The 21,731-nt window shown below is 35.5% G+C and overlaps 2 protein-coding genes and 1 pseudogene across 2 annotated transcripts; all 3 read left to right on the plus strand.

Annotated features, from left to right (window-relative positions):
• Window positions 1-302: 302 nt before the first annotated feature.
• On the plus strand, window positions 303-3,643 carry LOC116018833. Its single transcript, XM_031258842.1, has 3 exons — window positions 303-739; window positions 834-1,211; window positions 2,829-3,643. The coding sequence occupies exons 1-3, from the start codon at window positions 467-469 to the stop codon at window positions 3,435-3,437; spliced, it is 1,260 nt and encodes a 419-aa protein (XP_031114702.1). The 5' UTR covers window positions 303-466; the 3' UTR covers window positions 3,438-3,643.
• A 6,546-nt stretch (window positions 3,644-10,189) lies between these two features.
• On the plus strand, window positions 10,190-13,308 carry LOC116019653 (annotated as a pseudogene).
• Window positions 13,309-17,130: 3,822 nt separating this feature from the next.
• On the plus strand, window positions 17,131-19,885 carry LOC116021246 (7-deoxyloganetic acid glucosyl transferase-like). The gene is made up of 2 exons (XM_031261862.1): window positions 17,131-17,771; window positions 18,514-19,885. The coding sequence occupies exons 1-2, from the start codon at window positions 17,261-17,263 to the stop codon at window positions 19,455-19,457; spliced, it is 1,455 nt and encodes a 484-aa protein (XP_031117722.1). The 5' UTR covers window positions 17,131-17,260; the 3' UTR covers window positions 19,458-19,885.
• Window positions 19,886-21,731: the final 1,846 nt, after the last annotated feature.

The following is a 21,731-nucleotide window of genomic DNA, read 5'->3' on the forward strand; positions in this document are numbered from 1 at the left end:
TTTGTAATCTCTAAATAATTTTATTTGTATTAATCTTTTTCTATATTTTTACAACTCGATCAAACTGTGACTGATCAATAAATTCATAAGGAATTAATAATTAATAATAAATATAAATAACATAAACGTGTGTGATGACATATTTAATTAAACTAATAATATCATCTCGAGACTCATTACTCATTTGTTTTGTGTTTATGATTTTCCTAGAAAACTCCATGGAATTGTATGTATATTTATATATAAAGACAGTTTACAGTTAAAACAGGAAGAAAAAAAAAAACTCCGTACATGTTTTAAAAAGGAGAGGGAGCGTGCGGTCACGACAGACAAAGAAACCACGTCTTCGTAGGTTGCGTCGGTTGGTGTCTCAAATTCTGCTATTTCTTCTTCTTCGCCTTTCAATCCAGACTCTTCAATTCTTTCTTTCTTTCTTCTTCTTCTTCCTGAGATTGAGGATTGTGGGATGAGGACTCTGTGCCCTAATCTGGACCGGGAAGATGGGCTAGAGACGGTTCTAGAAGTCCCAATCCCGGAGGAGATGTTTCCGGCGAGCAAGAACAAGTCATGGCAGACGATGAAATGTTGGATGAGACCCCAGACGGAGAAATCCGGTCCCGGCGGCCGGAGCGCCGAGATTCAGCTTTTGCTGAGTGTCGTCGGAGCTCCTCTCGTCCCCATTCCGATCCCCTCCCACCAGGCCTGCAGCCCCGCCGGGAAAATCAACGATCATCCCATTGTAAATTCCCGCCGAGAAATTCTTGCCTAACACCTGTTTGATGTTTTGCCTGTGAGAGTAGATGGTTATAAAATTTAACTCTTTTTTTTTGCAGGAGGCGTCGATGGCGAAGTACATAGTGCACCAGTACATAGCGGCGGCGGGAGGGGAAACTGCGATGAATGCGATTGACAGTATGTACGCGATGGGGAAGGTGAAGATGGCGGCGTCGGAGTTTATATCCGGCGATGGATTGGGGTCTAATGTTGAGGGCGGCAGGGTGATGAAGATCAAGAGCGTGAGAAATGGGGCGGGTGAAGTTGGAGGGTTTGTTCTGTGGCAGAGGAGACCTGGGCTATGGAGTTTGGAGCTTGTGGTTTCGGGCTGTAAAATCAGCGCAGGCTGCGATGGCAAGCTGGCTTGGCGCCAAACTCCATGGCAGAACTCCAACGCCTCCCGCGGCCCGCCTAGACCTCTTCGCCGCTCCTTGCAGGTACCATTTTCTTTCATTCTACTATCAAAATTTCATTTTCCGACTTCCGAGATAGTGATTACGAGTTTCTGTCTTCACAAATAAAAAATTCATTTTTAGAACTATTCAAATTTGTCCGCATATGCAGCACAACCCAATTAATCATAAGAGATCACTGATTGAGTTTTACTTAATTGAGTCATCATGATTTATCCTCTACAATCCTATTAAGTCTAGTGTGGGTGATTCCATCTTTTTTGTCACTATAACTATTCCAACTAGTTTAAAAATATTTCGAACCAGTTTACGCGTCACTTAAATTCATTACAAATTCATCCCATTAGGATTTGAGAAAATTAAATACATTTATTATGTGATGTGTTGTCATTTGTGCTTAACAAATTTGATTTGAGTACATATTAATAGAAATACAATGTAGATGTATGATTTTGTTGCATAGAATTTCTAAGTATTTCTAGATGAAAATGAGGGTTTTTTTTGACTTATATAATCCCCCAATTTGACCATTGCCAAGTGTATTCATACTTCTCTCCCCTAAAAAAATGCTAAATATTAATATTATGAAAAATTAAATTTAAAATAACTTTAATGAAGTTTCGTTAACTGAATCAGATACATAAAATATGCGTAATTAGGGATGGGACAAGCAAACATTCTTTTGGTGTTTTTGGTGATTACCATGTTGTTGTTACACTTGGTGAGGGTCCAAGTGCTTGGAATCTACCTGCTCATGAGTTTGTGTGTTCTCTTTTTGACTCAAAAGAGGAGTTTTAAACAGACCATCTTTTATGGCCTACTTGGATTACCATTATCTCAACTGACAACTTTGTTTAATGCTTTTTTAATGCTAAAACTTTGATTCCCCAATGTGAACCTTGTACAGCTGGTGGCTTCCATTGCATTACTCAAATAAGCCTTCCAATTAGATTCTGCCTACATTCAATTATCTTAATCAAGTCAACTTTAATTGTTTGCTTCATGTGAATATCTTGATTTTTATTTTTCACATTACAAGTCAGCTTAATCACATGGGTTTGAACAAAACTGTTAATCAAACTTGTACGGCTTGTCCCTTTCCAGTGGTTTGGTGGGACATTTTAGTATTAGTTGTCTGATATGATATAACAACTCCAGCAAACAATATAGCAACTCTTTAGGTAAAAATCCTACATGACAATCTGAATTTTTACTCCAATAAGTTAGCATAGTATTTTTCGCCCCTGCTTGTATTATGCAAAATATTAATTTCGAATTCTCAATCCAATTTTTCAAGAAGTAGTTAGTTATTTCCAATCAAGTCGGTTAGGCTATTGACTTAGTAACGGATAGCGAGTTCAACCCTCAGTGAGTGACCTATTAACTTCTTATATCAACTTTAGTTAACTTCTTATATCAACTCTAGTTAAGTCGGTTAGACTGTTGATTATTAACTCTCAGCTAAAGTGGCATATTAACCTTCTTTTATTAACCTCATCTACGTCGGTTTAATGGGATGCCTATTTACCTTTTTGGTTTAAATCTATCATGGATAACATGGGATTTACTTTTCTTGTGAATTTTTAGTTTTCTTTTCATACTACCATCAGGATAGTGAAAGTATCACCTTTTTTGAAACAGGGTCTTGATCCAAGATCAACGGCAAATCTGTTCTCGAACTCCATCTGCACCGGCGAGAAGACGGTGAACGAGGAAGATTGCTTCGTGCTAAAGCTGGAAGCAGAAGCCCCAAGCCTGAAAGCAAGAAGCAGCAGCAACGTGGAGATAATCCGGCACACACTCTGGGGATGTTTCAGCCAGAGAACCGGTCTATTGGTTCAGCTCGAAGACTCCCATCTCCTGAAGATCAAATCCCCCGGCGCCGGAAACATCTTCTGGGAAACCACCATGGAGTCGACGATCCAAGACTACCGCACCATCAACGGCGTCAACATCGCCCACGCCGGCCGAACCGCCGTGTCGCTGTTCCGGTTCGGGGAAAACGATGAGGAGAAGACGAGGACGAGGATGGAGGAGGTTTGGAGCATCGAAGAAGTGGATTTCAATATCAAGGGATTGTCCATGGACTGTTTCTTGCCCCCCAGTGATTTGAAGAAGGAAGATGAAACTCCGGCGGCGAAGATCGGGAGCCGGCTGCCGGCGGCGGCGAAACTCCGGCCGAGTAGTGGGAAATTGAGCTCGGGAAAAGGGGTCAAGATTGTTGCCATTGATGAAGAAGATCATGAATAATAGCAAATTTAATAGCGCTTTATATGATGATGATCTTGAATTTTTATTATCTGATCTGCTCATTTTTGTACATATAGACCGTAGAGACATTTCTATATATATATATATAGTTAACTATAAGAATACAGAATGTGTTTATGTACAGAATTTTTGTATCAAGATTCACAATGCAATATGAACTATAAGTAACATCCATTAAAATTTAACAGTAATGCAAAGAGAAGTGGATACATTTGCAGTACAATTTCAAATAAAACAAGAATTGCATGGAATACTTTACAACAAGTAAACTAAATTAGATCATCTCACAACTTACAATAAATAATGGCTACTATCAGACATTTGATTATTCCAGGACCTTTTTATCATCTCACTATATTGTTGATGATAACCGAGCTGCTCTTTTGTCATTGTGGATGTGTTCTTCATTAAGACATTATATTCCTTTATGAGAAACTTTCTATCCTCGATATCTCTTCTTCTTTTCATTTTATCATTGTACTGTTGCATGCGTTTTATTTGTTGTTTCAGCTTGTTTAACATAACATCATTATCATTTGTACATCGCTCCTTTACCTTTCCACTTTGTAACATTTTGCCCCATCGGATGAGGGTAGACTTCACTGATTTCCACTTCATCTACGCTCGTGGAGGACGCGTGACTACTTGATGAATTTGACGGAAGTTGAGAACTTTTGGCAATGGACGGCATGATGGCGTTACTATTAATCGGTGGAGCTTCAAACATATGGCCCTTGTGAAAAGTATGGATAATTAGGAAGATATTGAGGAAAATATGAGTAATTAGGAGGATACGGTTGAAAATATGAAAAAGTTTGAGAATATTGCGGGTTTGGATTGCAATTGTTTTAGACATTAAGATGTTTTTCACTTGAATCGTTGAATGAATCTCTAAATGGTGGTTCCATTATTGAAAAAATGACAAAACAAATATGAGATTTTAATATGAAGATAGAGATCAGTAGAAATTGATGAAGAATTGAAGGTGAGACTCTGAGGGAGGGTATTTATAGGCAACATTTGAAATTTAAAAATAATAATAATAATTGCATTACCAATGCAACGGTCGAAAATGGGACCGTTTTTTTACCGTTGCTTTGGTAAGTATGGCAGGCAAAAACATGCAATTTGGGCTTTAGTAATTCAGATAAAGGAAATTGGGCCACAATGACATTATGGGTTTTTTAGCACAGTTTGGGCTTGCTCAGCCAAATTTCAAGTCCATTAGAGGAAATGGGCAAACTGTATTGGCCAAATTATTTGGTGAACCATCGTCCACATAGTTGTATGGACCATGAATACAATATACATTTTTAATATACTAATACTAAATTTAATATTATGAAAATTTATTTCAGTTAAGCCTCGTTAGTTAAATCGGACACATAAAATGAGACGGTAGGAGTACTAATTACTTTAATAAGTCAAAAAAGAGTTATGTGAGTTGAATGGGAGGACTAATATTCTATAAATTTTAACTAATCAAGATTATTATAGTAGAGAAAAAAAGAAATCACAGTTATTATTATGTAGCATCCTAAGAAAATAACAAAATAAGCTGCATTGACAGCTCAATTGGTTGATTCTTAGGTAGCAAATTGTGGACAAGAATACAAGATCGAGTCCTGAAACTCGCAATGTGAGAGTTACACCCAATATGGTGGGTGTACAATTTAAATATTTACGGATTTTAGTATTTTACCTATGAATATCGGTGGTAAATTAAATATCTACATATTTCAATAATTTACTTCTCACGTCAGTAGTACAAATTTAAATAAACAAGAATTGCATGGAATATAAAAGAGAACTACATATTTAATTAAATGAAACATAAATACATTACAAGTTAAAATAATGACTACTATGGATTTTTATACCACCTTGTTTTGGTTATCTCACAATATGCTTGATGTACACTAAGCTGCTCTTTTGTCATTGTCGATGTATCTCTCATCATGATTTCATATTCCCTTATGGAGATATTTCTTTCTTCAATGTCATTTAGTATGTTATTTGCCATCTTGATGTCATATTCCTTTAAGAGCATGCTTCTTTCTTCGATGTCCTTTTGCATTTTATCTATGTCTTTATAGTGGTGCTCTTGTTTTGGCACCACATTTGGCATAGTCTCATCATCACTTGTAGATTGCTCTTTGCCTTTTTGCTTCAAAGCCATTTGCCCCATTGGATGGGTGTGGACTTCATTGGCATCCTCTTCAAAGGTGTTACCTACATTGGTGGATGGTGTGTGGCTATATGATAAATTTGGTAAAATTTGAGTACCTTGACCAATCGACGGACCATTAACGGGCGAAATTCCATACATAGGACCTTGTGGGAAGAATGGATAATTGGGAGGGTATTGCGAAAGATTTGAGTAATTAGGAGGATACAGATGAAAAAACGGGAATGTTTGAGGATGTTGTGGGTATGGGTTATGGTGATTTTGAGGATGTTGTGGGTATGGGTTTTGGTAATTTTGAGAGTGTTGTGGGTATGGGTTGGGATTATTTTGAGGGTGCGGATACGAGTTGGGATTATTTTGAACGTTAGGATTTTCTTGATTTGAATCGTTGGACAAATCTTTAAATGATCGTTTCATTTTGGAGCAATTGAAAGAGAAGGGAAAATTTTGAGATGCAAATGTGAAGGAAGAAATGAACAGAGAAATGATGCAGATGAATACAAGGTGAAAAGAGGGTATTTATGGACAAAATTTAAAAGTAAATTGCGTAGCGTAGCAACGGTCGAAAATATAACCGTTGCAAAAACAGAAGAGGGAATACCAAATTTCAAGAATTACAATCTGCCATTCTCTTTTCTGCAGAGTTCACAATTCAAATATAGGAAATTGGGTCATGTACAATGTATTAGACCATTCTTAATAGTTGTGATTTTTAGATAGTTTTTAAAGTGTGACTAGAAAATAGAAGATGAGAGGAAAGAGGGAGAGAGAAAAAGAAGAAGCAAATCTGACAACACAAAATAAATACAAGAAGATCTTGTGTGTCTAGGGGCACGTGCATTAATGCACACGCTCGCTAGGCGCTCAAGTTGCACTAAACGAGTAAGTGTTGCACAACTTTTTTTCCCCGCAGGGCCCACATTGTCAGACCAAAGACTCCTCCCCTTGCAAGCACATTATTTCTTCTCTCTCATCACCCTCTCTTTTCCACATCATCCTTGCTTTCTCAAAAACCACTATTAGGGATGACTTTATAGGTTTTAGGGATGACAATTTCCATTCAATCTGGAAGTATCCATCTAAATGGATTGAATTATTCTTGGATAAGAGTGGGTGGTGAATTGAGATATAGTCAATATTTGATCATGTGTTATTGGGAATGTTTGGAAAATGGTTCATCAACTATTTTCTAGTTAATTTGGTCAAAGTGAAATAGCTAAAATTGGTGTTTGGTAAAATAGTTTATTGGAATAGCTTATTGAGAAATAAATTTATTTTTAAAAAGTTGCTTGGAGCAGCATATCTAAATCAGCTAATTCCAACTTATTCTAAATTAAAAGCCAAAATCATCAATTCATCCCTATATTCTCCCTAATGGAGAAAGAGTTACCTTAAATTTTTTCCATATTTAACAAACCAAGGTCCCATAAACTTAAAACACACAACAAACACAAAGCAGATTTTTTAAATCACAAATTAAAAGTAAAGAAAAAAAAACAATAGAAAATGCTACAGTCAAGAAATAAGAAGGATGTCATCTTCATCCTCAAAACTTAGAACACACAACATAACTTAGATTTTTTAACTCACAAATTTAAAGGAAAAAAAAAAAAAAAAACAACAGTAGCAACAATAGAAAAAACTATAAACCCACCAAGTGAAGAAACGAGTTAGCCTAGCAAGGAATTCATCCTCGTCGCTTTTGGTCTCACAGAAGCCAACAGAAGAGGAAAACATATCCTTGTTACCATCTTCAATCACCAATTTTTCATCTCCGATTCTTACTATTGACATGGGTTGTGGACTTGTAGGTATCACATTTAATAATAATAATAATAATAAAAATAATAATAATAATAATTTTTACAATAAAATCTTTTTATATTTTAAATATTTAAAATTAAAAATAACTTAATCTATCTACATACTATATATATATATATATATATATATATATATATATATATATATATATATATATATACATACATACACTACTAATAAAGTTAGGACTCTAAGGAGAAGAAAAAAATATTGGTAGTAATTATTTACTTAAACGAATGGTTCATATTATTTTGATTTTAGTAAATTTTTTTGATTTTTCTTATTTACCTTCTATTATATTATTTTCTTCCATTAAATAACCACACATTCCGTTAGTATAAACTTTTGCGGATGATTGAGAGGAAGTGTATGACATAGAATCTTGGAGGGCTTCTTGACCTGTGATGCTCCTAGAGCAAGCTTCACCGGCGGCGACCCATCAGTCGCCGGGAGATCAAGACCTATTGGAGCTAAGGTAAAATGAGGAGGAAAACCGCGAATTTTGATCGATCTTAGGACTTAAATCCATTTATTCATGCTTAATTTGGGATATTAAGTTGAAAAAGACGAAAATACCCTTAACAATTTTAGATTTTTGCACGTTTTAAATGGATGGGTGACCGGTGCGATGAATTTTGGCGGTAAAACAATAGTCGTGGATGAAAATTGATATTACAACAATAGTCGTGGGACCAAAATTGGTATAAATTAAACATGTGGACCAAAATTGTCATTTTGCTAATAATCGTGGGACCAAAATTGGTATTTGCTCTTTATTTATACTACCATTTCTAGACTAAGTATTTAAATTAGCATTTTTACAAAATTGCAAACATTTATTTTAGTGACAATTATAATCAACCTCTAATATATTATCTTGCATTCATATGTTTTGAATTACCGATTTAAATAAATAAATTCAACATTCAATTAGATATGCAATCTTGTATTAATATACTTTGAAGTACTTATTTAAAAATAAACATCGTACATTATCCTATTTGTGCAATGCGCGTGAAAAACTAGTAAGAATAATAAATAAAAAATAATTGTAGGATTGTCATTCCTTTCAAGTGTAACGTACCGTTGTCTTAATTATCTTCTAATGACTTTGCACTAGGTTAATTTCATGGACTGAATCGTTGTATGTCTTCACTGTCTCTTGGACGGTTTGATGAGCCTATACCATCATAGTTAATTACCAAAACAGTCATCGACTTTGGTAGAATTTCTCGATTTAATCCTCAACAAATAATTTTGCTTAATTCAATCATGAACTTTACTTATTTTTCCAATATTATCCTCCATGAGAGAACCCATAATTTCCTTTTTACCTCCAACCACTACACTCTCCACCTTTGATTTTCTTCTCATTACAACCAACAATGGCGGCCACCTCATCAATAATATAGTATTTTCTCATCGCAACAATAGTAGAACCCAATAACAACAACCCAATCATATATTTCTGATTCACGTTCTATTACACGTACAGGATCGAGTAGAGTTTTTCAGTGTATATTTTCAAATAGTGACTATAAATTTTGTTCATTACCTTTACCCAAAAAAATTCCATATATCCTAATTTGGGAAAACAATTCTCTAAGGAGTGTATGATTGACAAAACTTTCACACACTTTTTCTTTGGTATACATTTATTTATTTTTAATAAAGAGGTGAAAAAGAATACAAAGATAATGGGCTACATAATCTAAGATGAACAGTTTTGACGTATATCAGTAAAGATCATTAGGTTTAAACTCTTCAAAGATGTTAAAAGTTATAAATATTATTATAAAATGATACGTTGCTGTAGTTCACCATCCAATATCCACAAGAGTTTGCTTCACTATACAGTAGAATTATTTCCTAATAAGGTAAAAAATTAAAAATTTCTGAACCTTTTGAGAATTAACTGGATCCAGCGACAAAACATTTACGTACGTGATTAACAAAATGAAGTCTACGTCCTTCGAATTGACAGCTAGTCTGGAAACATATGAAACCTATGATCAAACAAATTATAAATGCCTATTTTCAAAAAAAAAATTATAAATGCCTCAAAAGATCTTATTTAAAAAACAGGTACAACCTCAGTTAAATTGGTCAAGTTGTTAACTTGAAAACCACAAAATTACAAATTTGACTTTCAACAAAAGTGACATATTGACCTTCTTAGTTCGAGCCGGTCAGCTATGGACAATCCAAACGGATTTACGTCCTTGTAATCATTAACAGACTTTTTTTGTAATTCTTTGCCGGCTAAGGTCACCTAGATGGGGATTTTTCACCGAAATTTGTTCCTTATATTTTTTTTTGGCCAGGCCACCTCGTGGCATGAGCATACCCTAACTGTAAGAGACACCTTTAAATCACCATACTCAATTAATCCCAATTTTCATTGGGCCAACCCGATTAAGAAACAAAGTGCTAATAAGATTATTTTTCTATACAAAAATGATTCAAAATCCCGACTCCTCTTAAAGGTACAAGAGTAGCCATTTACGCAAACCAAGCTGCTGAATTTGTTCCCTATTTGAAGGTAACAACCCAAACCCCATGTCCATTGCATTTTCTTGATCCCATGCAACTTTCTCGATTCTTTATTATATAAACCCCACACCTAAACTGCACCAACGAACACTACTTCATTCCCTGCCAGACACCACACCTTACCTTAAAAATTCACCCGACAATTATTCCTTAATTACTCCGAATAATGGATGAAAGATCCTCTTCCCATCTCCCTCCCCACGTTATCATCTTCCCTTTCCCAGTTCAAGGCCATGTCAACTGCATGCTCCGCCTCGCCCAGCTTCTCTGCCATGAATCCTCCATCCACGTCACTTTTCTCAATTCCGAATTTGCCCATCAACGCCTCCTCCGTTACACCGATCTCCACATCCGTTTCTCAAGCTACCCGAACTTCTATTTCAGAACAATTCCCGACGGGCTCCCGGCTGACCACCCGAGGACTGGTGACCGGGTGGTTGACCTATTTAACTCCATCAATGCCGTCACCAAGCCGCGGTTCCGGGAAATGTTGGCCTCCGGGAGCCTCCAGTCCCCCGGCCGGCCGCCTGTCACATGCATAATTGCGGACGGGATCATGTGCTTCGCCATTGACGTTGGGAATGAGCTCCATATTCCCACCGTTTTGTTCCGTACGTTCAGCGCTAGCTGTTTTTGGGCGTTTTTCTGTGTCCCTAAGCTCATTGAATCCGGTGATCTTCCATTAAACGGTATACACATTCAAAAGATTCTTCTACCCTAGCAATTATTTCATTTTTGTTATTTTCTTGGTTGAGCGTATTATACCTTTTTTTTTTTTCTTTTTTTTTTTTAATCTTAAACAAAAGGTAATTTTCTCTTTTAGTCTTTTGACTTTTGTAATATTTGTGATTATAGTTCCCTACTACCTCTTTTTTTTTTTTTGGGAAAATGACACTTTTTCCTCCTATGTTATATGCTTATAGCACTTTTCCCCCTTAGTTATTTTAAAAGTGGTAGTTTTTTCCCTTGTAATGTTAAATTGACATATTTGTCCTTAAAATAACTATTTCATTTATTTTTATTCTCCAATCAATTGTTACTAATATGTATGGAAGATCACGGTTCGATACGAACCTAATCGAACACGGTAGCAATTGAACTTAAATAGTATAGACGGTTACGGTTACGATTCAGAACCGAAAAAATAAAATAAAATAATTGTCAAATTTAGATTATTTTTTAAATAAGAAATAAAATTATAAAAATAAATACGTAGTAAATAAATACATAAGTTTTGATTGGCGGTTTAAAATCGAAATTGGAACCGAACCGTACCGAATTATCAAAATAAGTGTTTGATTATTTTCATTATATATGACTGTAGTTAAGTTCCGGTTCACGGTTCAACAATTATTTAATTTTAAAATTTTCGGTTCTGAATCGTAACCAGAACCGTCCATACTATTTCGATATGATTGCTACAGTGTTTGGTTAGGTTCGAACCGAATCGTGATCATCCATACATATAAATAATAATTTGTTGGAGAAGAAAAATAAATGAAATAATTATTTTTAAGGGTAACAATGACAATTTAACATTTCAGGGGGAAAAAGTGTCACTTTAATAACACAGGGGGGAAAAGTGCTATATGCACATAACATAGGGGGAAAAAGTGTCATTTTCCCTTTTTTTTTTCACTATTAGTATATTAATTTTAAATTTCTATCACTTTTAGTTATTTCAGTGATTTTTTATTGAATTAATTATTTTTCAATGGCCAAGCACCTTGTACTCAAATGGCATAGTGACTCCCTTATATGGGAGGTTATGAGATCGACTATTTGTGCTTCAAAGCCTTCAACAAGTTGATTAAGGGGGCGTTTGGTGAATAGTTGTTAGCTGATTGGGTTAGTGAGTTTAACTAGTTGATAGCATTTTCTTTTTAAATGCTTAAATTAAAATTGACTGATAAATTAAACTAATTATGTTACCAAATAGGACCTAAAAATGGTAACTAACTTCAAAGTAGGACTAATAGTTGAAAAAAAAGAAAGATACTTAATTACTATATAACTGAAAATGTCAATCACAAAAGTGGAATTACTAAAAGTGAAAAAATATTCTGTGTTTGGATTGGATTCCTCTCAGGAACATTGATTTCGATTTGTGTAGGGTTGAACTCATTATATCTAGAAATGTATATATTTTGGTGTTGAATTTCTAAACTAAATTAGCTTGATTTATCTCTTTATGAGCCTATAACAAGTTTAGAAGGTTCAAGATATAGTATCACGAAACATGAAAACTTGAGTTATAAAAAATTTAAATGCGTTAGTTGAATTGAAACTAAACACATTATTATGTGAATAAGGCTTATTTTGGATTGGAATTTTACTTTATGCAGAACAAAGTGACATGGACAAATTGCTAGAAAATGTGGAAGGGATGGAGAATATTCTTAGGCTACGAGACCTTCCGAGCTTCTGCCGGACCACCGATCTGTCGGATACTCGGATCGCGGGTTTCTGTCGGTGATATTAGCCACCCTTCGGACCACAAGAGCCCACGGGCTTATACTCAACACCTTCGAAGACCTAGAAGAATCTGCATTGGCGCAAATCCGCAAACACATCCCAAATCTATACACAATCGGCCCCCTCCACGCCCACCTGAGAGCTAGGGTTTCAAGGTCCAAAGAGGAGCTTCCATGGCGATCCTCAAGCAGCCTGTGGGAAGAAGACCGGAGCTGCATGGCGTGGCTGGACGAGCAGCCATTGAAATCCGTTCTCTATGTTAGCTTCGGAAGCATGACGGTGTTAACAAGGAACCAATTCTTGGAGTTCTGGTATGGGATAGTTAACAGCGGGAAGGCGTTCTTGTGGGCGATCCGGCCGAATTCCGTCGTCGGAGACGACCACATCCCGCCGGAGCTCATCGAGGGCACCCGGAAGAATGGGTACATGGTGGGGTGGGCTCCCCAGGAGGAAGTCCTGGTCCACCCCGCTGTCGGGGGATTCTTGACCCACAGCGGGTGGAACTCGACCCTCGAGAGTATCTGTGAGGGCCTGCCGATGATCTGCTGGCCGTTCTACGCGGACCAGCAGGTCAACAGTCGGCTGGTCGGGGAAGTGTGGAAGAACGGAGTGGATATGAAGGATATGTGTGACAGAATTACTGTGGAGAAAATGGTGAAGGATTTAATGGAGGTGAGAGGAGATGAGTTAACGAAATGTTCGAACCGGATGGCGAAGTTGGCTAGGAAAGCCGTCATGCAACATGGATCTTCCCATTGTAACTTGGACAGATTGGTTGAGGATTTAAAGAAGATGAAACTGCAACTCTAATACATACACTTGTGGTGTGTTAATTGATTTGCTTTTGAATGTTATGCTGATTTTTACTAATTTTTTTTTTCTATAGTTATTTCATAGCATTATATTTGTTAATATGCAACTGAAAGGATGGCACTTTGTTGTACAAGGATTAAGACCTTTTAAATTTTATCATATCTTGAAAAATAAATATTATACATAGTAATTCATGGTTATGGTATCGGATTGTTCAATTCACGACATGCATATATAGTTTCAATTTTATAATGTATTATTTTTAGAGTTAATTTCATTTTTGGTTATAAATTTATATGTAATAGTCTATTTTTAGTAATTTTTTATTGAAACATTCATATTTGGCCATAGTGTGGTATGATCAATTTTGGTCATTATCAACAAAACAGTTTTAATAATGCGGTTAAATACAAAGGAATTTTGATTTTCAAATACGTACGGGTTTTTTTTAAAAATTAAACATAAAAAATATAGTACAGTCAACACACTTTGTATAAAATGACTAAAATGCCTTTGTATTTAACAACATTTCAACAATTTTGTTGACCGAGACCAAACTAGTCATGCCACAGTAATAGTATATATGACCAAATGCAGATGTTCTGATAAAAAAGAACTAAAAGTTTACTGCAACCTATAAATTTAGAACTAAAAATGTAATTAATTTTTTTTATATTTATAATAGTAGACACGGTATAGAATTGTGTAATGTATTTTTTAAAAATTTATTTATAATAATAGATGCGGTATATATTATATATGATGTTAGAGCAACCACACCAATGAATTTTGGTAAATTTTTGAAACAATACAAAAAAAGGGGGCATGGTTTTTTGGGGAAATTTTACTCCTGCAAGATATGTATTTTTGTCAGGACTGATTGAGGAAGGAAAACAAAGCATTTTCGCTGCAATAATAGTGTGTTGGAAAAGCAGGCGCTCAGTGCACTCGCCTACTAGCGCATCTGTTGATTTTTTTTTCTTCTTTGTCACTCCTTTCTCTCCTATTTGACTTTTAAAAAATTGTGCAAAAACTAAATTGACGTGGATGCTCTTATGCACTCAAAACAAGAGGATAAATCATTTATACTCTTACATGGAAAAAAGTTAAAACTTGTGTATAGTACAATTATTCTTGTAGTTTTTTAATTTTTATTTTGTTTCCAATGCATATATATATATATATNAATATATATATATATATATATATATATATATATATATATATATATATATATATATATATATATATATATATTATAACTTTAATTTATACAATAAAAGAATAGAGAGTTGATTCAATATCAATCATTAATAAATGTTGGCCAATGACCTTCTGGTCTAAGAGCATCCTTATCAATTGAGTTTTTTTGCGGTATTTTATGAGTTTTTGTAAGTGTGATTAGGAAAGAGAAAATGGGTAGGGATTAAAAAAAAAACAAAACAAATTTTTTAAAAAAAATAGTTAATGTTGTTATCAGGCGCGCCGCAGGCGTTGCTGTGCGCGTTACAGATAGTAATTTTCTTTTTCTTGGACTCCTAAAATCCCCATTCTTTGCAGTTGATCCCCACACCCTCTCTCTCTTCTTCTCACACTTGCCATGTAAGCATCAAATCTAACATTATCTTCATATAAATCATAGATGTAGATGCTCTAATGGCATGGAGTGATTATACCAGTTCGAGCTCTTTGTGCTTCAATAAATTAAAAAATAAAAAAAAAAGGAAAAGGAAAAGAAAAAGAAAAGAAAAGGATCATTTATCGGGCGTTTGGTTTAGAATCCCATGACCCCGACCCCCTTGGTATTTCAATTCCATGGATTTTAGGAAGAAAAAAGAACTTTGAGACAAGATTATCCACCTTTTTTAAAAACCTAAAATTGATGTTTGACATCTCTTTTCGATTATAGTGTGTCTTCTTCTTCTACTATCAACATAGAACGTCAATCGGTAGGCCAACTTCAATCAAATATATTTTTTCAAAATTCTCTCATCTATTTTATTGCTTTTGTTATGCAATTCTAGGAGTTTTTTTATTTTGATTTTAGACTTTGTACTACTTATTCTCTTTCAATTACCATGTATACCAAAATTGGAATTACAATTTTCAGTAATTATATTATTGCAAACCAAATAGTAAAATTTAAATTACCATTTTATTCTCACATTATTAATCTCTCCTTGGAATTGTAATAATAATAATAATAATAATAATAATAATAATAATAATAATAATAATAATAAAAGAAGGATGATAAGGATCAATGACTCAGATACCTCAATCTATCTCAACTAAACAGAAGTTTGCTTCCAATGTTTGGTATTATTCTCTTATAATATCTTATTATAATTATAAAAAGTGGAAGTAAACATGGACGATCCTAAAAAATAAGTCACTGTGATTTATACTTTGAAATTTTTAGACAAATTTTTCTAAATAAATTAAATCAACGTGTGCCATGTTAAAAAAAAAAAGCAGAAATTAAATAAATACACATAATATTGATCATTTTGTGTTGGATGTATGTTGCTGCTTCTTCTTCTTATTCTATCTTCTTCTTTTTATTATTTTTTATTTTTTTCCTCTAAATCTTCATATCTTCCTGAGTTTATTACCAAAATGGTCCCTTGACTATTGCGAAATTACCAATTTGGTCCTCGACAATTTTTCGTCCCCAATTAAGTCTCTCGACTTTGAAAAATTTAACCAATTTGGTCCTTCGTTTATTTTGCCGTTAAACATCCGTTAAATCGAGACCAAATTCGTAATTTTGCTATAGTCAGGGGACCAAATTGGTATTTTTGCTATAGTTAAGGGACTAAATTGGTAATTAATTTTTCACTGAAATGGTCCCTTAACTATAGCAAAATTACCAATTTGGTCCCTTGACTATAGCAAAATTACCATTTTGGTCCCGATTTAACGGATGTTTAACGGCAAAATAAACAGATGACCAAATTGGTTAAATTTTTCAAAGTCGAGGGACTTAATCGGTCATGAAAAATTGTTGAGGACCAAATTGGTAATTTCACAATAGTCGATGGATCATTTTGGTAATAAACTCCCTCCTATATAATAAAGTCATAACTTTTTACGAATGAAATTATTGCATTTTCCCACCGAAATGATGCGACCTAGTTTTGGGATTGCCCATTTGGGTTGTGCATTGATTATTTAGTATTAACCAAGGTGTTAATGATATGATTTAGCGTTAAATCCTATTGCATTTACACTGTATTAATAATTACATTGTTAAAAAGGGGAAAAGGAAGTGGGAAATAGGCAAGTGGTATACCATCATTATTCCCTAGACTATAGTCCAAACATTTGTATGAACCATAAATAAAAAATATATTATTTGTGTACATAAAAATACATTATTTGAAAATACATGAGATTTTTTTAATATAAATTTAGTACACAAATATTATATTTTTAATATATTAAAAATATATATTGCATTTATGATTCACACAGTTATGCGAATCATGGTCCACAAAATAATTTGCTAGGCGTGGACTATCATGATTCATGTATGAATGGATTGATTTGGATCACTCAACTTTATCCAAAACAAATTTAAAATTTCTTATTCATAATGTATTTTATATTTTTACCTCGAAGTAATTGCGAGTTGCGACATGCCTTCCTCTTATATTTATGATTATTACAATAGAAAATAGAAAATTTTATCTCTCGTAATTAATAATAATATCTTTTATACTACGTATTTGATAACATTTTGAAAAAGTAAATAAAAAATTCTTCCCAATTTATTATCCTTTCTAAAATATTGAACATCTTATGAAACACGTGTATTTGTAAGAAGACAGAGAGAGGTTGGTGAAGGTCAATCTTATCACACCATTGTTAATCTTGAAAGCTCCAAATACAGAAAAACCTTCCATCAATCGATCGAGCTGCGAGGAAGAAGACAATCGCAGAGAAAATGGAGCATAGAAATCCCCTCCCACCCCATCTTCTCATCTTCCCTTTACCTCTTCAAGGCCCCGTAAACAACATGTTCAAGTTAGCCGAGCTGCTCTGCCTCGCCGGCGTCAACGTCACTTTCCTCCTCACCGACCACATCCACCGCCGCCTCTCCATTTACGCCAACATCCACTCTCGTTTCCGCCGCTACCCGGGCTTCCAGATTGCCACCATCGCCGACGGCCTGCCCGCCGACCACCCGCGCGACGGAAATCAGTTCATCGAGATCTTTGACTCGCTCAAGTCGCCGGAGAGCAAGGCGGTGTTCAGGGACTTGCTGTGTGGCTATGACGGCGGGATACGAGGCCCCGTTACTTGCGTTATAGCTGATGGGATCTTGGGATTTGCTCTGGATGTTGCTAATGATGTCGGGATTCCTGTTGTCTCTACTCGGACTGTTAGCCCCGCTTGTCTTTGGATCTTCTTTTGCCTCCCTAAACTCATTCAATCTCAAGAAATCCCCTTCCCAGGTCAGTTCTTCTGTTCATTCAAATATCCCTTGATTAATGATTATGTCATAATTCACAAATTAATTTGTTCTCAATTATTAATTTCTTCAATTTAAACCTTAAATGTTCAATTCTTACCTAATACGGATCATAATTTTCCATCAAATCACCTTATTAAGTAAGTACGGGATGGTGTCTAAAGTGGGCAGGTCCTTTGTAAGCATCAACATCTAGTCATGTCTGTAGAGCCATTAAATTATCCTGATTTATATATTCTTTAAGATTGGGATGTAGGGCCCTTTGAGGTTGGAGATTCAATATTTTAAGAGAAGAAGTGAGCGAATTATGCTTAAATTGGACAGGTCTTTTGTGCACATTTAGTTACTATGATTTACATCTTTTCACATGTTTTATCGGGTCAAATGTGAGAATCTTCATATTGTGGATTGAACATTTTGGAGAAGTATTTTGGAGAAGTATTAAGAATTGAGAACTTTATTAAGTAAGAAATTAAAGCGTAGAGGATATTTTTGAATAAAAATTTGAATACTTTAAGATTTTAATTTGATAATATTTGTAAATTGTGGTATAATCAATGATTTTGGTATGAACTTTTCTTGGAATTTTCGTACTATGAAATTGGTTTTGTTCTGAGAGATTAAGGAAAGATAAACGTTGACTTGATGTTATGAAATACTCCGTATAATTCACTTTTTCTTGAGTTGTATGTTCACGGTCGTTATTCGTTAATCATATCGTATAGGGAATGATCTGGATGAGCTCATAAAGAACGTTCCAGGAACGGAGACTTTTCTCCGGCGGCGCGACTTGCCGGGATTCTGCCGGGCCGGCGACATTTCCGATCCAAACGTGCGGTTGTACGAAACGGAGGGACAAATTAATTCACGTGCACGTGGTCTAATTCTCAACACGTTTGAAGAGCTAGATGGGTCTATACTTAGCCAAATTCGAACAGTTTGTCCAAATCTTTACCCAATCGGACCACTCCACGCTCACCTGAAAACCAAGCTACTCGCCGGGGAAACGCCGGCGACGGCATCGCCGGCGGCGTCGAGTAGCTTGTGGCAAGAGGACAGGAGTTGCATTGCTTGGCTAGATAAGCAGCCATTGAGATCTGTGATATATGTTAGCTTTGGGAGCATTGCAACGTTGACTAAGGATCAACTAATGGAGTTTTGGTATGGGTTGGTGAATAGTGGGCAAAAATTCTTGTGGGTCATCCGGCCGGATTCCGTCGCCGGAAAAGACTGGGAGAGTCAGGCTCCGGCGGAGTTAACCCAGGGCACAAAGGAGAGAGGGTACATAGTGGGGTGGGCTCCGCAAGAGGAAGTATTGGCTCATTCAGCAGTTGGTGGGTTTTTAACCCACAACGGATGGAACTCGACGCTCGAGAGTGTGTACGAGGGTGTTCCTATGATCTGTTGGCCGTACTTTTTGGACCAACAAGTGAATAGCAGGTTTGTCGAAGCGGTTTATAGATTAGGGTTGGACATGAAAGATACATGTGATCGAGTGACGATTGAGAGAATAGTTAGAGAGTTGATGGAAGTGAGGAAAGATGAGTTCTTGCAAGAGGCTAAGAAAATGGGAGAATTGGCCAAGAGAAGCATCCTTGAAGGTGGTTCATCTTATACTAGTTTTGAGCGTTTGGTAAGTGATATAAAAACATGGAGTCCTAGGAGTTGAGTGTTCATTGATTATATCCTTTTCCTTACAAAATGAGAAATTATTTGTCTCAAAAGATTCTCACGTTCTGACTCATCAGAATGGTGAATGAGATAAATTGTGATGACTCAACAACGTTTCAATCGAAAGATCATTTGGAAAAAGGTTATTAAGATACTCTACTAAATATTATGGATTCAATTGTCTTCATATATCTCAAATTGGATTGTATATCTAACAATGAGTCCAAAATATTCAGCAAGTATAATCTTAATTTTGTTCTTATAAAATCATAAATTTAAATTATTGGACATTTGGTTGAGTAACATATTTATGAAAATGTTGTAATAATATTAAGAAATTTATTAGAACAAGAGCACTGAGCTTATAGTGCACGGTCATTATCATGAATACATTGACATAGGGAATTACAAGGTTTTATTTATTTCTTTCTTCTGGGCGCAATACCCAATTATGCATCTTGCTCAAAGTTTTTGTGCTTTGTGCTATTGAGGGTCACCACCAGGACTTTCACCATTGTTGTTATTATTATTATTAGTAGTAGAAGAAAAAATCATAATTGTTATTTAATTGTTGTTTATTGCTATATGAACTCGTCGGGTCGGTGGTCCACCGTCCACATTAGCCGTCCACATTAGAATGTTATCCGGCTCAGTATTGTTCCCACTTTTGGATTGTTGACTCAATTCAGTCGAATTTAAATAAAAATTCTGAATTAATAAAATTTTTAAAGTTTATAAACTACTCCGTATATTTTATACTTTGCAAAATTTTAATTAGAATTTTATTACATATTTTTACAATTGTATATGATAGAGAGAATTAATTTGGGATTCCAATTAATTAATCTAATAACAAGATTAATGATAAATTGAATATGGAAACAAAGATAATATTTGAAAGAGACAAAGGAACTTTGTATTTTTCTATTGAATGCTTGATTATTACAATGAGAACAAAGTATATTCTAAGCTAGACAAGTACTTGATTATTTATATTAGTCCTAAACAACTTGCATACGATTTGGATGGCCTCCACATGACTTGGGCATCATCCAATGGTCATAGTCAATCATTATTGCATGGACCAAAAATAAAAAGTACATTATTTTTGTACTAAAGGTACATTATTTTTGTACTTTAGATATATTATTTTAGGGTACATTATTTTTGTACTGTAGGTACATTATGACAGGGTAATTGGGTACCCGACCCGGAACTATTGGCAGCACCCAAGACACCTCACACTATTGGCAGCACCCAAGACACCTCACCCCTCAGCATCAATGCTCAACGGTTCAACTCCTCAGCATTGATGGCCAACGTTCAGCTCCTCAGCATTGATGACAGACGTTCAGCTCCTCAGCATTCAACACCTCAGGTACTGATGTCCAACGATCAACTCTTCATCAATGCTCCGTTATTGAGCTGAAGGGAATAAAAAGGCTCACAACCACATAGTGAGGGGGGACACTTCTTACGACAATTGAACTTAGACAAATACATACTAAACTCACTTGTACACTGAGCACTGCACTCAAACACTGTACCATCTTACTTCAATAATACTCAGATTACATATCCGGTAACCCATTATTACCGTCACATTATTTGATAGTATTTATCAAATAATGTACCTACAGTACAAAAATGATATACCTTCAGTACAAAAATAATGTATTTTTTATTTTTAATCCACACAGCTGTGTGGACCATGGTCCATGCAATAATTTGACGGTCACAGTCGCCTCCTATCTTTCGGCCGACTTGGGAACCCTGCTGCCCAAAATCGCAAATTATATTGTGGACCATGATCATAGCTGATACTGTAGTTGTATTGAAAGGATACTGTAGTTGTGTTGAAAAGATACTGCAGTTGTGTTGAAAGGAAACTGCAGTTGCACAGAACAGAGACCGTTCATCCGTTCAACACAACTGCAGTATCCGTTCAACACAACTGCAGTTTCAGATAGATGACACGGCCTTTGTTCCGCGCAACTGCAATCCCTTTTTAACACAACTGCAGTATCAGTTCAACGCAACTGCAGTATCAACCATGACCCATGGTCCACAATGCATTGTGGACCATGGTCTATGGTATAAGGACTGGCCCAAAATAGAGTGCCAATGTGACATGCTTTCTTGGACGATTTTCTTACTTTGGGCTTCAATTGCTCGTAAGAGTTTCATTCGGCCCGAACACTTCGAACTAACGGTCCAAATCTATCGTGCCCGACCCCATGTGTCGGTGCTTCATTATTACATGGACCATGGT

The sequence above is a fragment of the Ipomoea triloba genome, chromosome 5 (genome assembly GCF_003576645.1).
Source record: "Ipomoea triloba cultivar NCNSP0323 chromosome 5, ASM357664v1".
Lineage (NCBI taxonomy): Eukaryota > Viridiplantae > Streptophyta > Magnoliopsida > Solanales > Convolvulaceae > Ipomoea > Ipomoea triloba.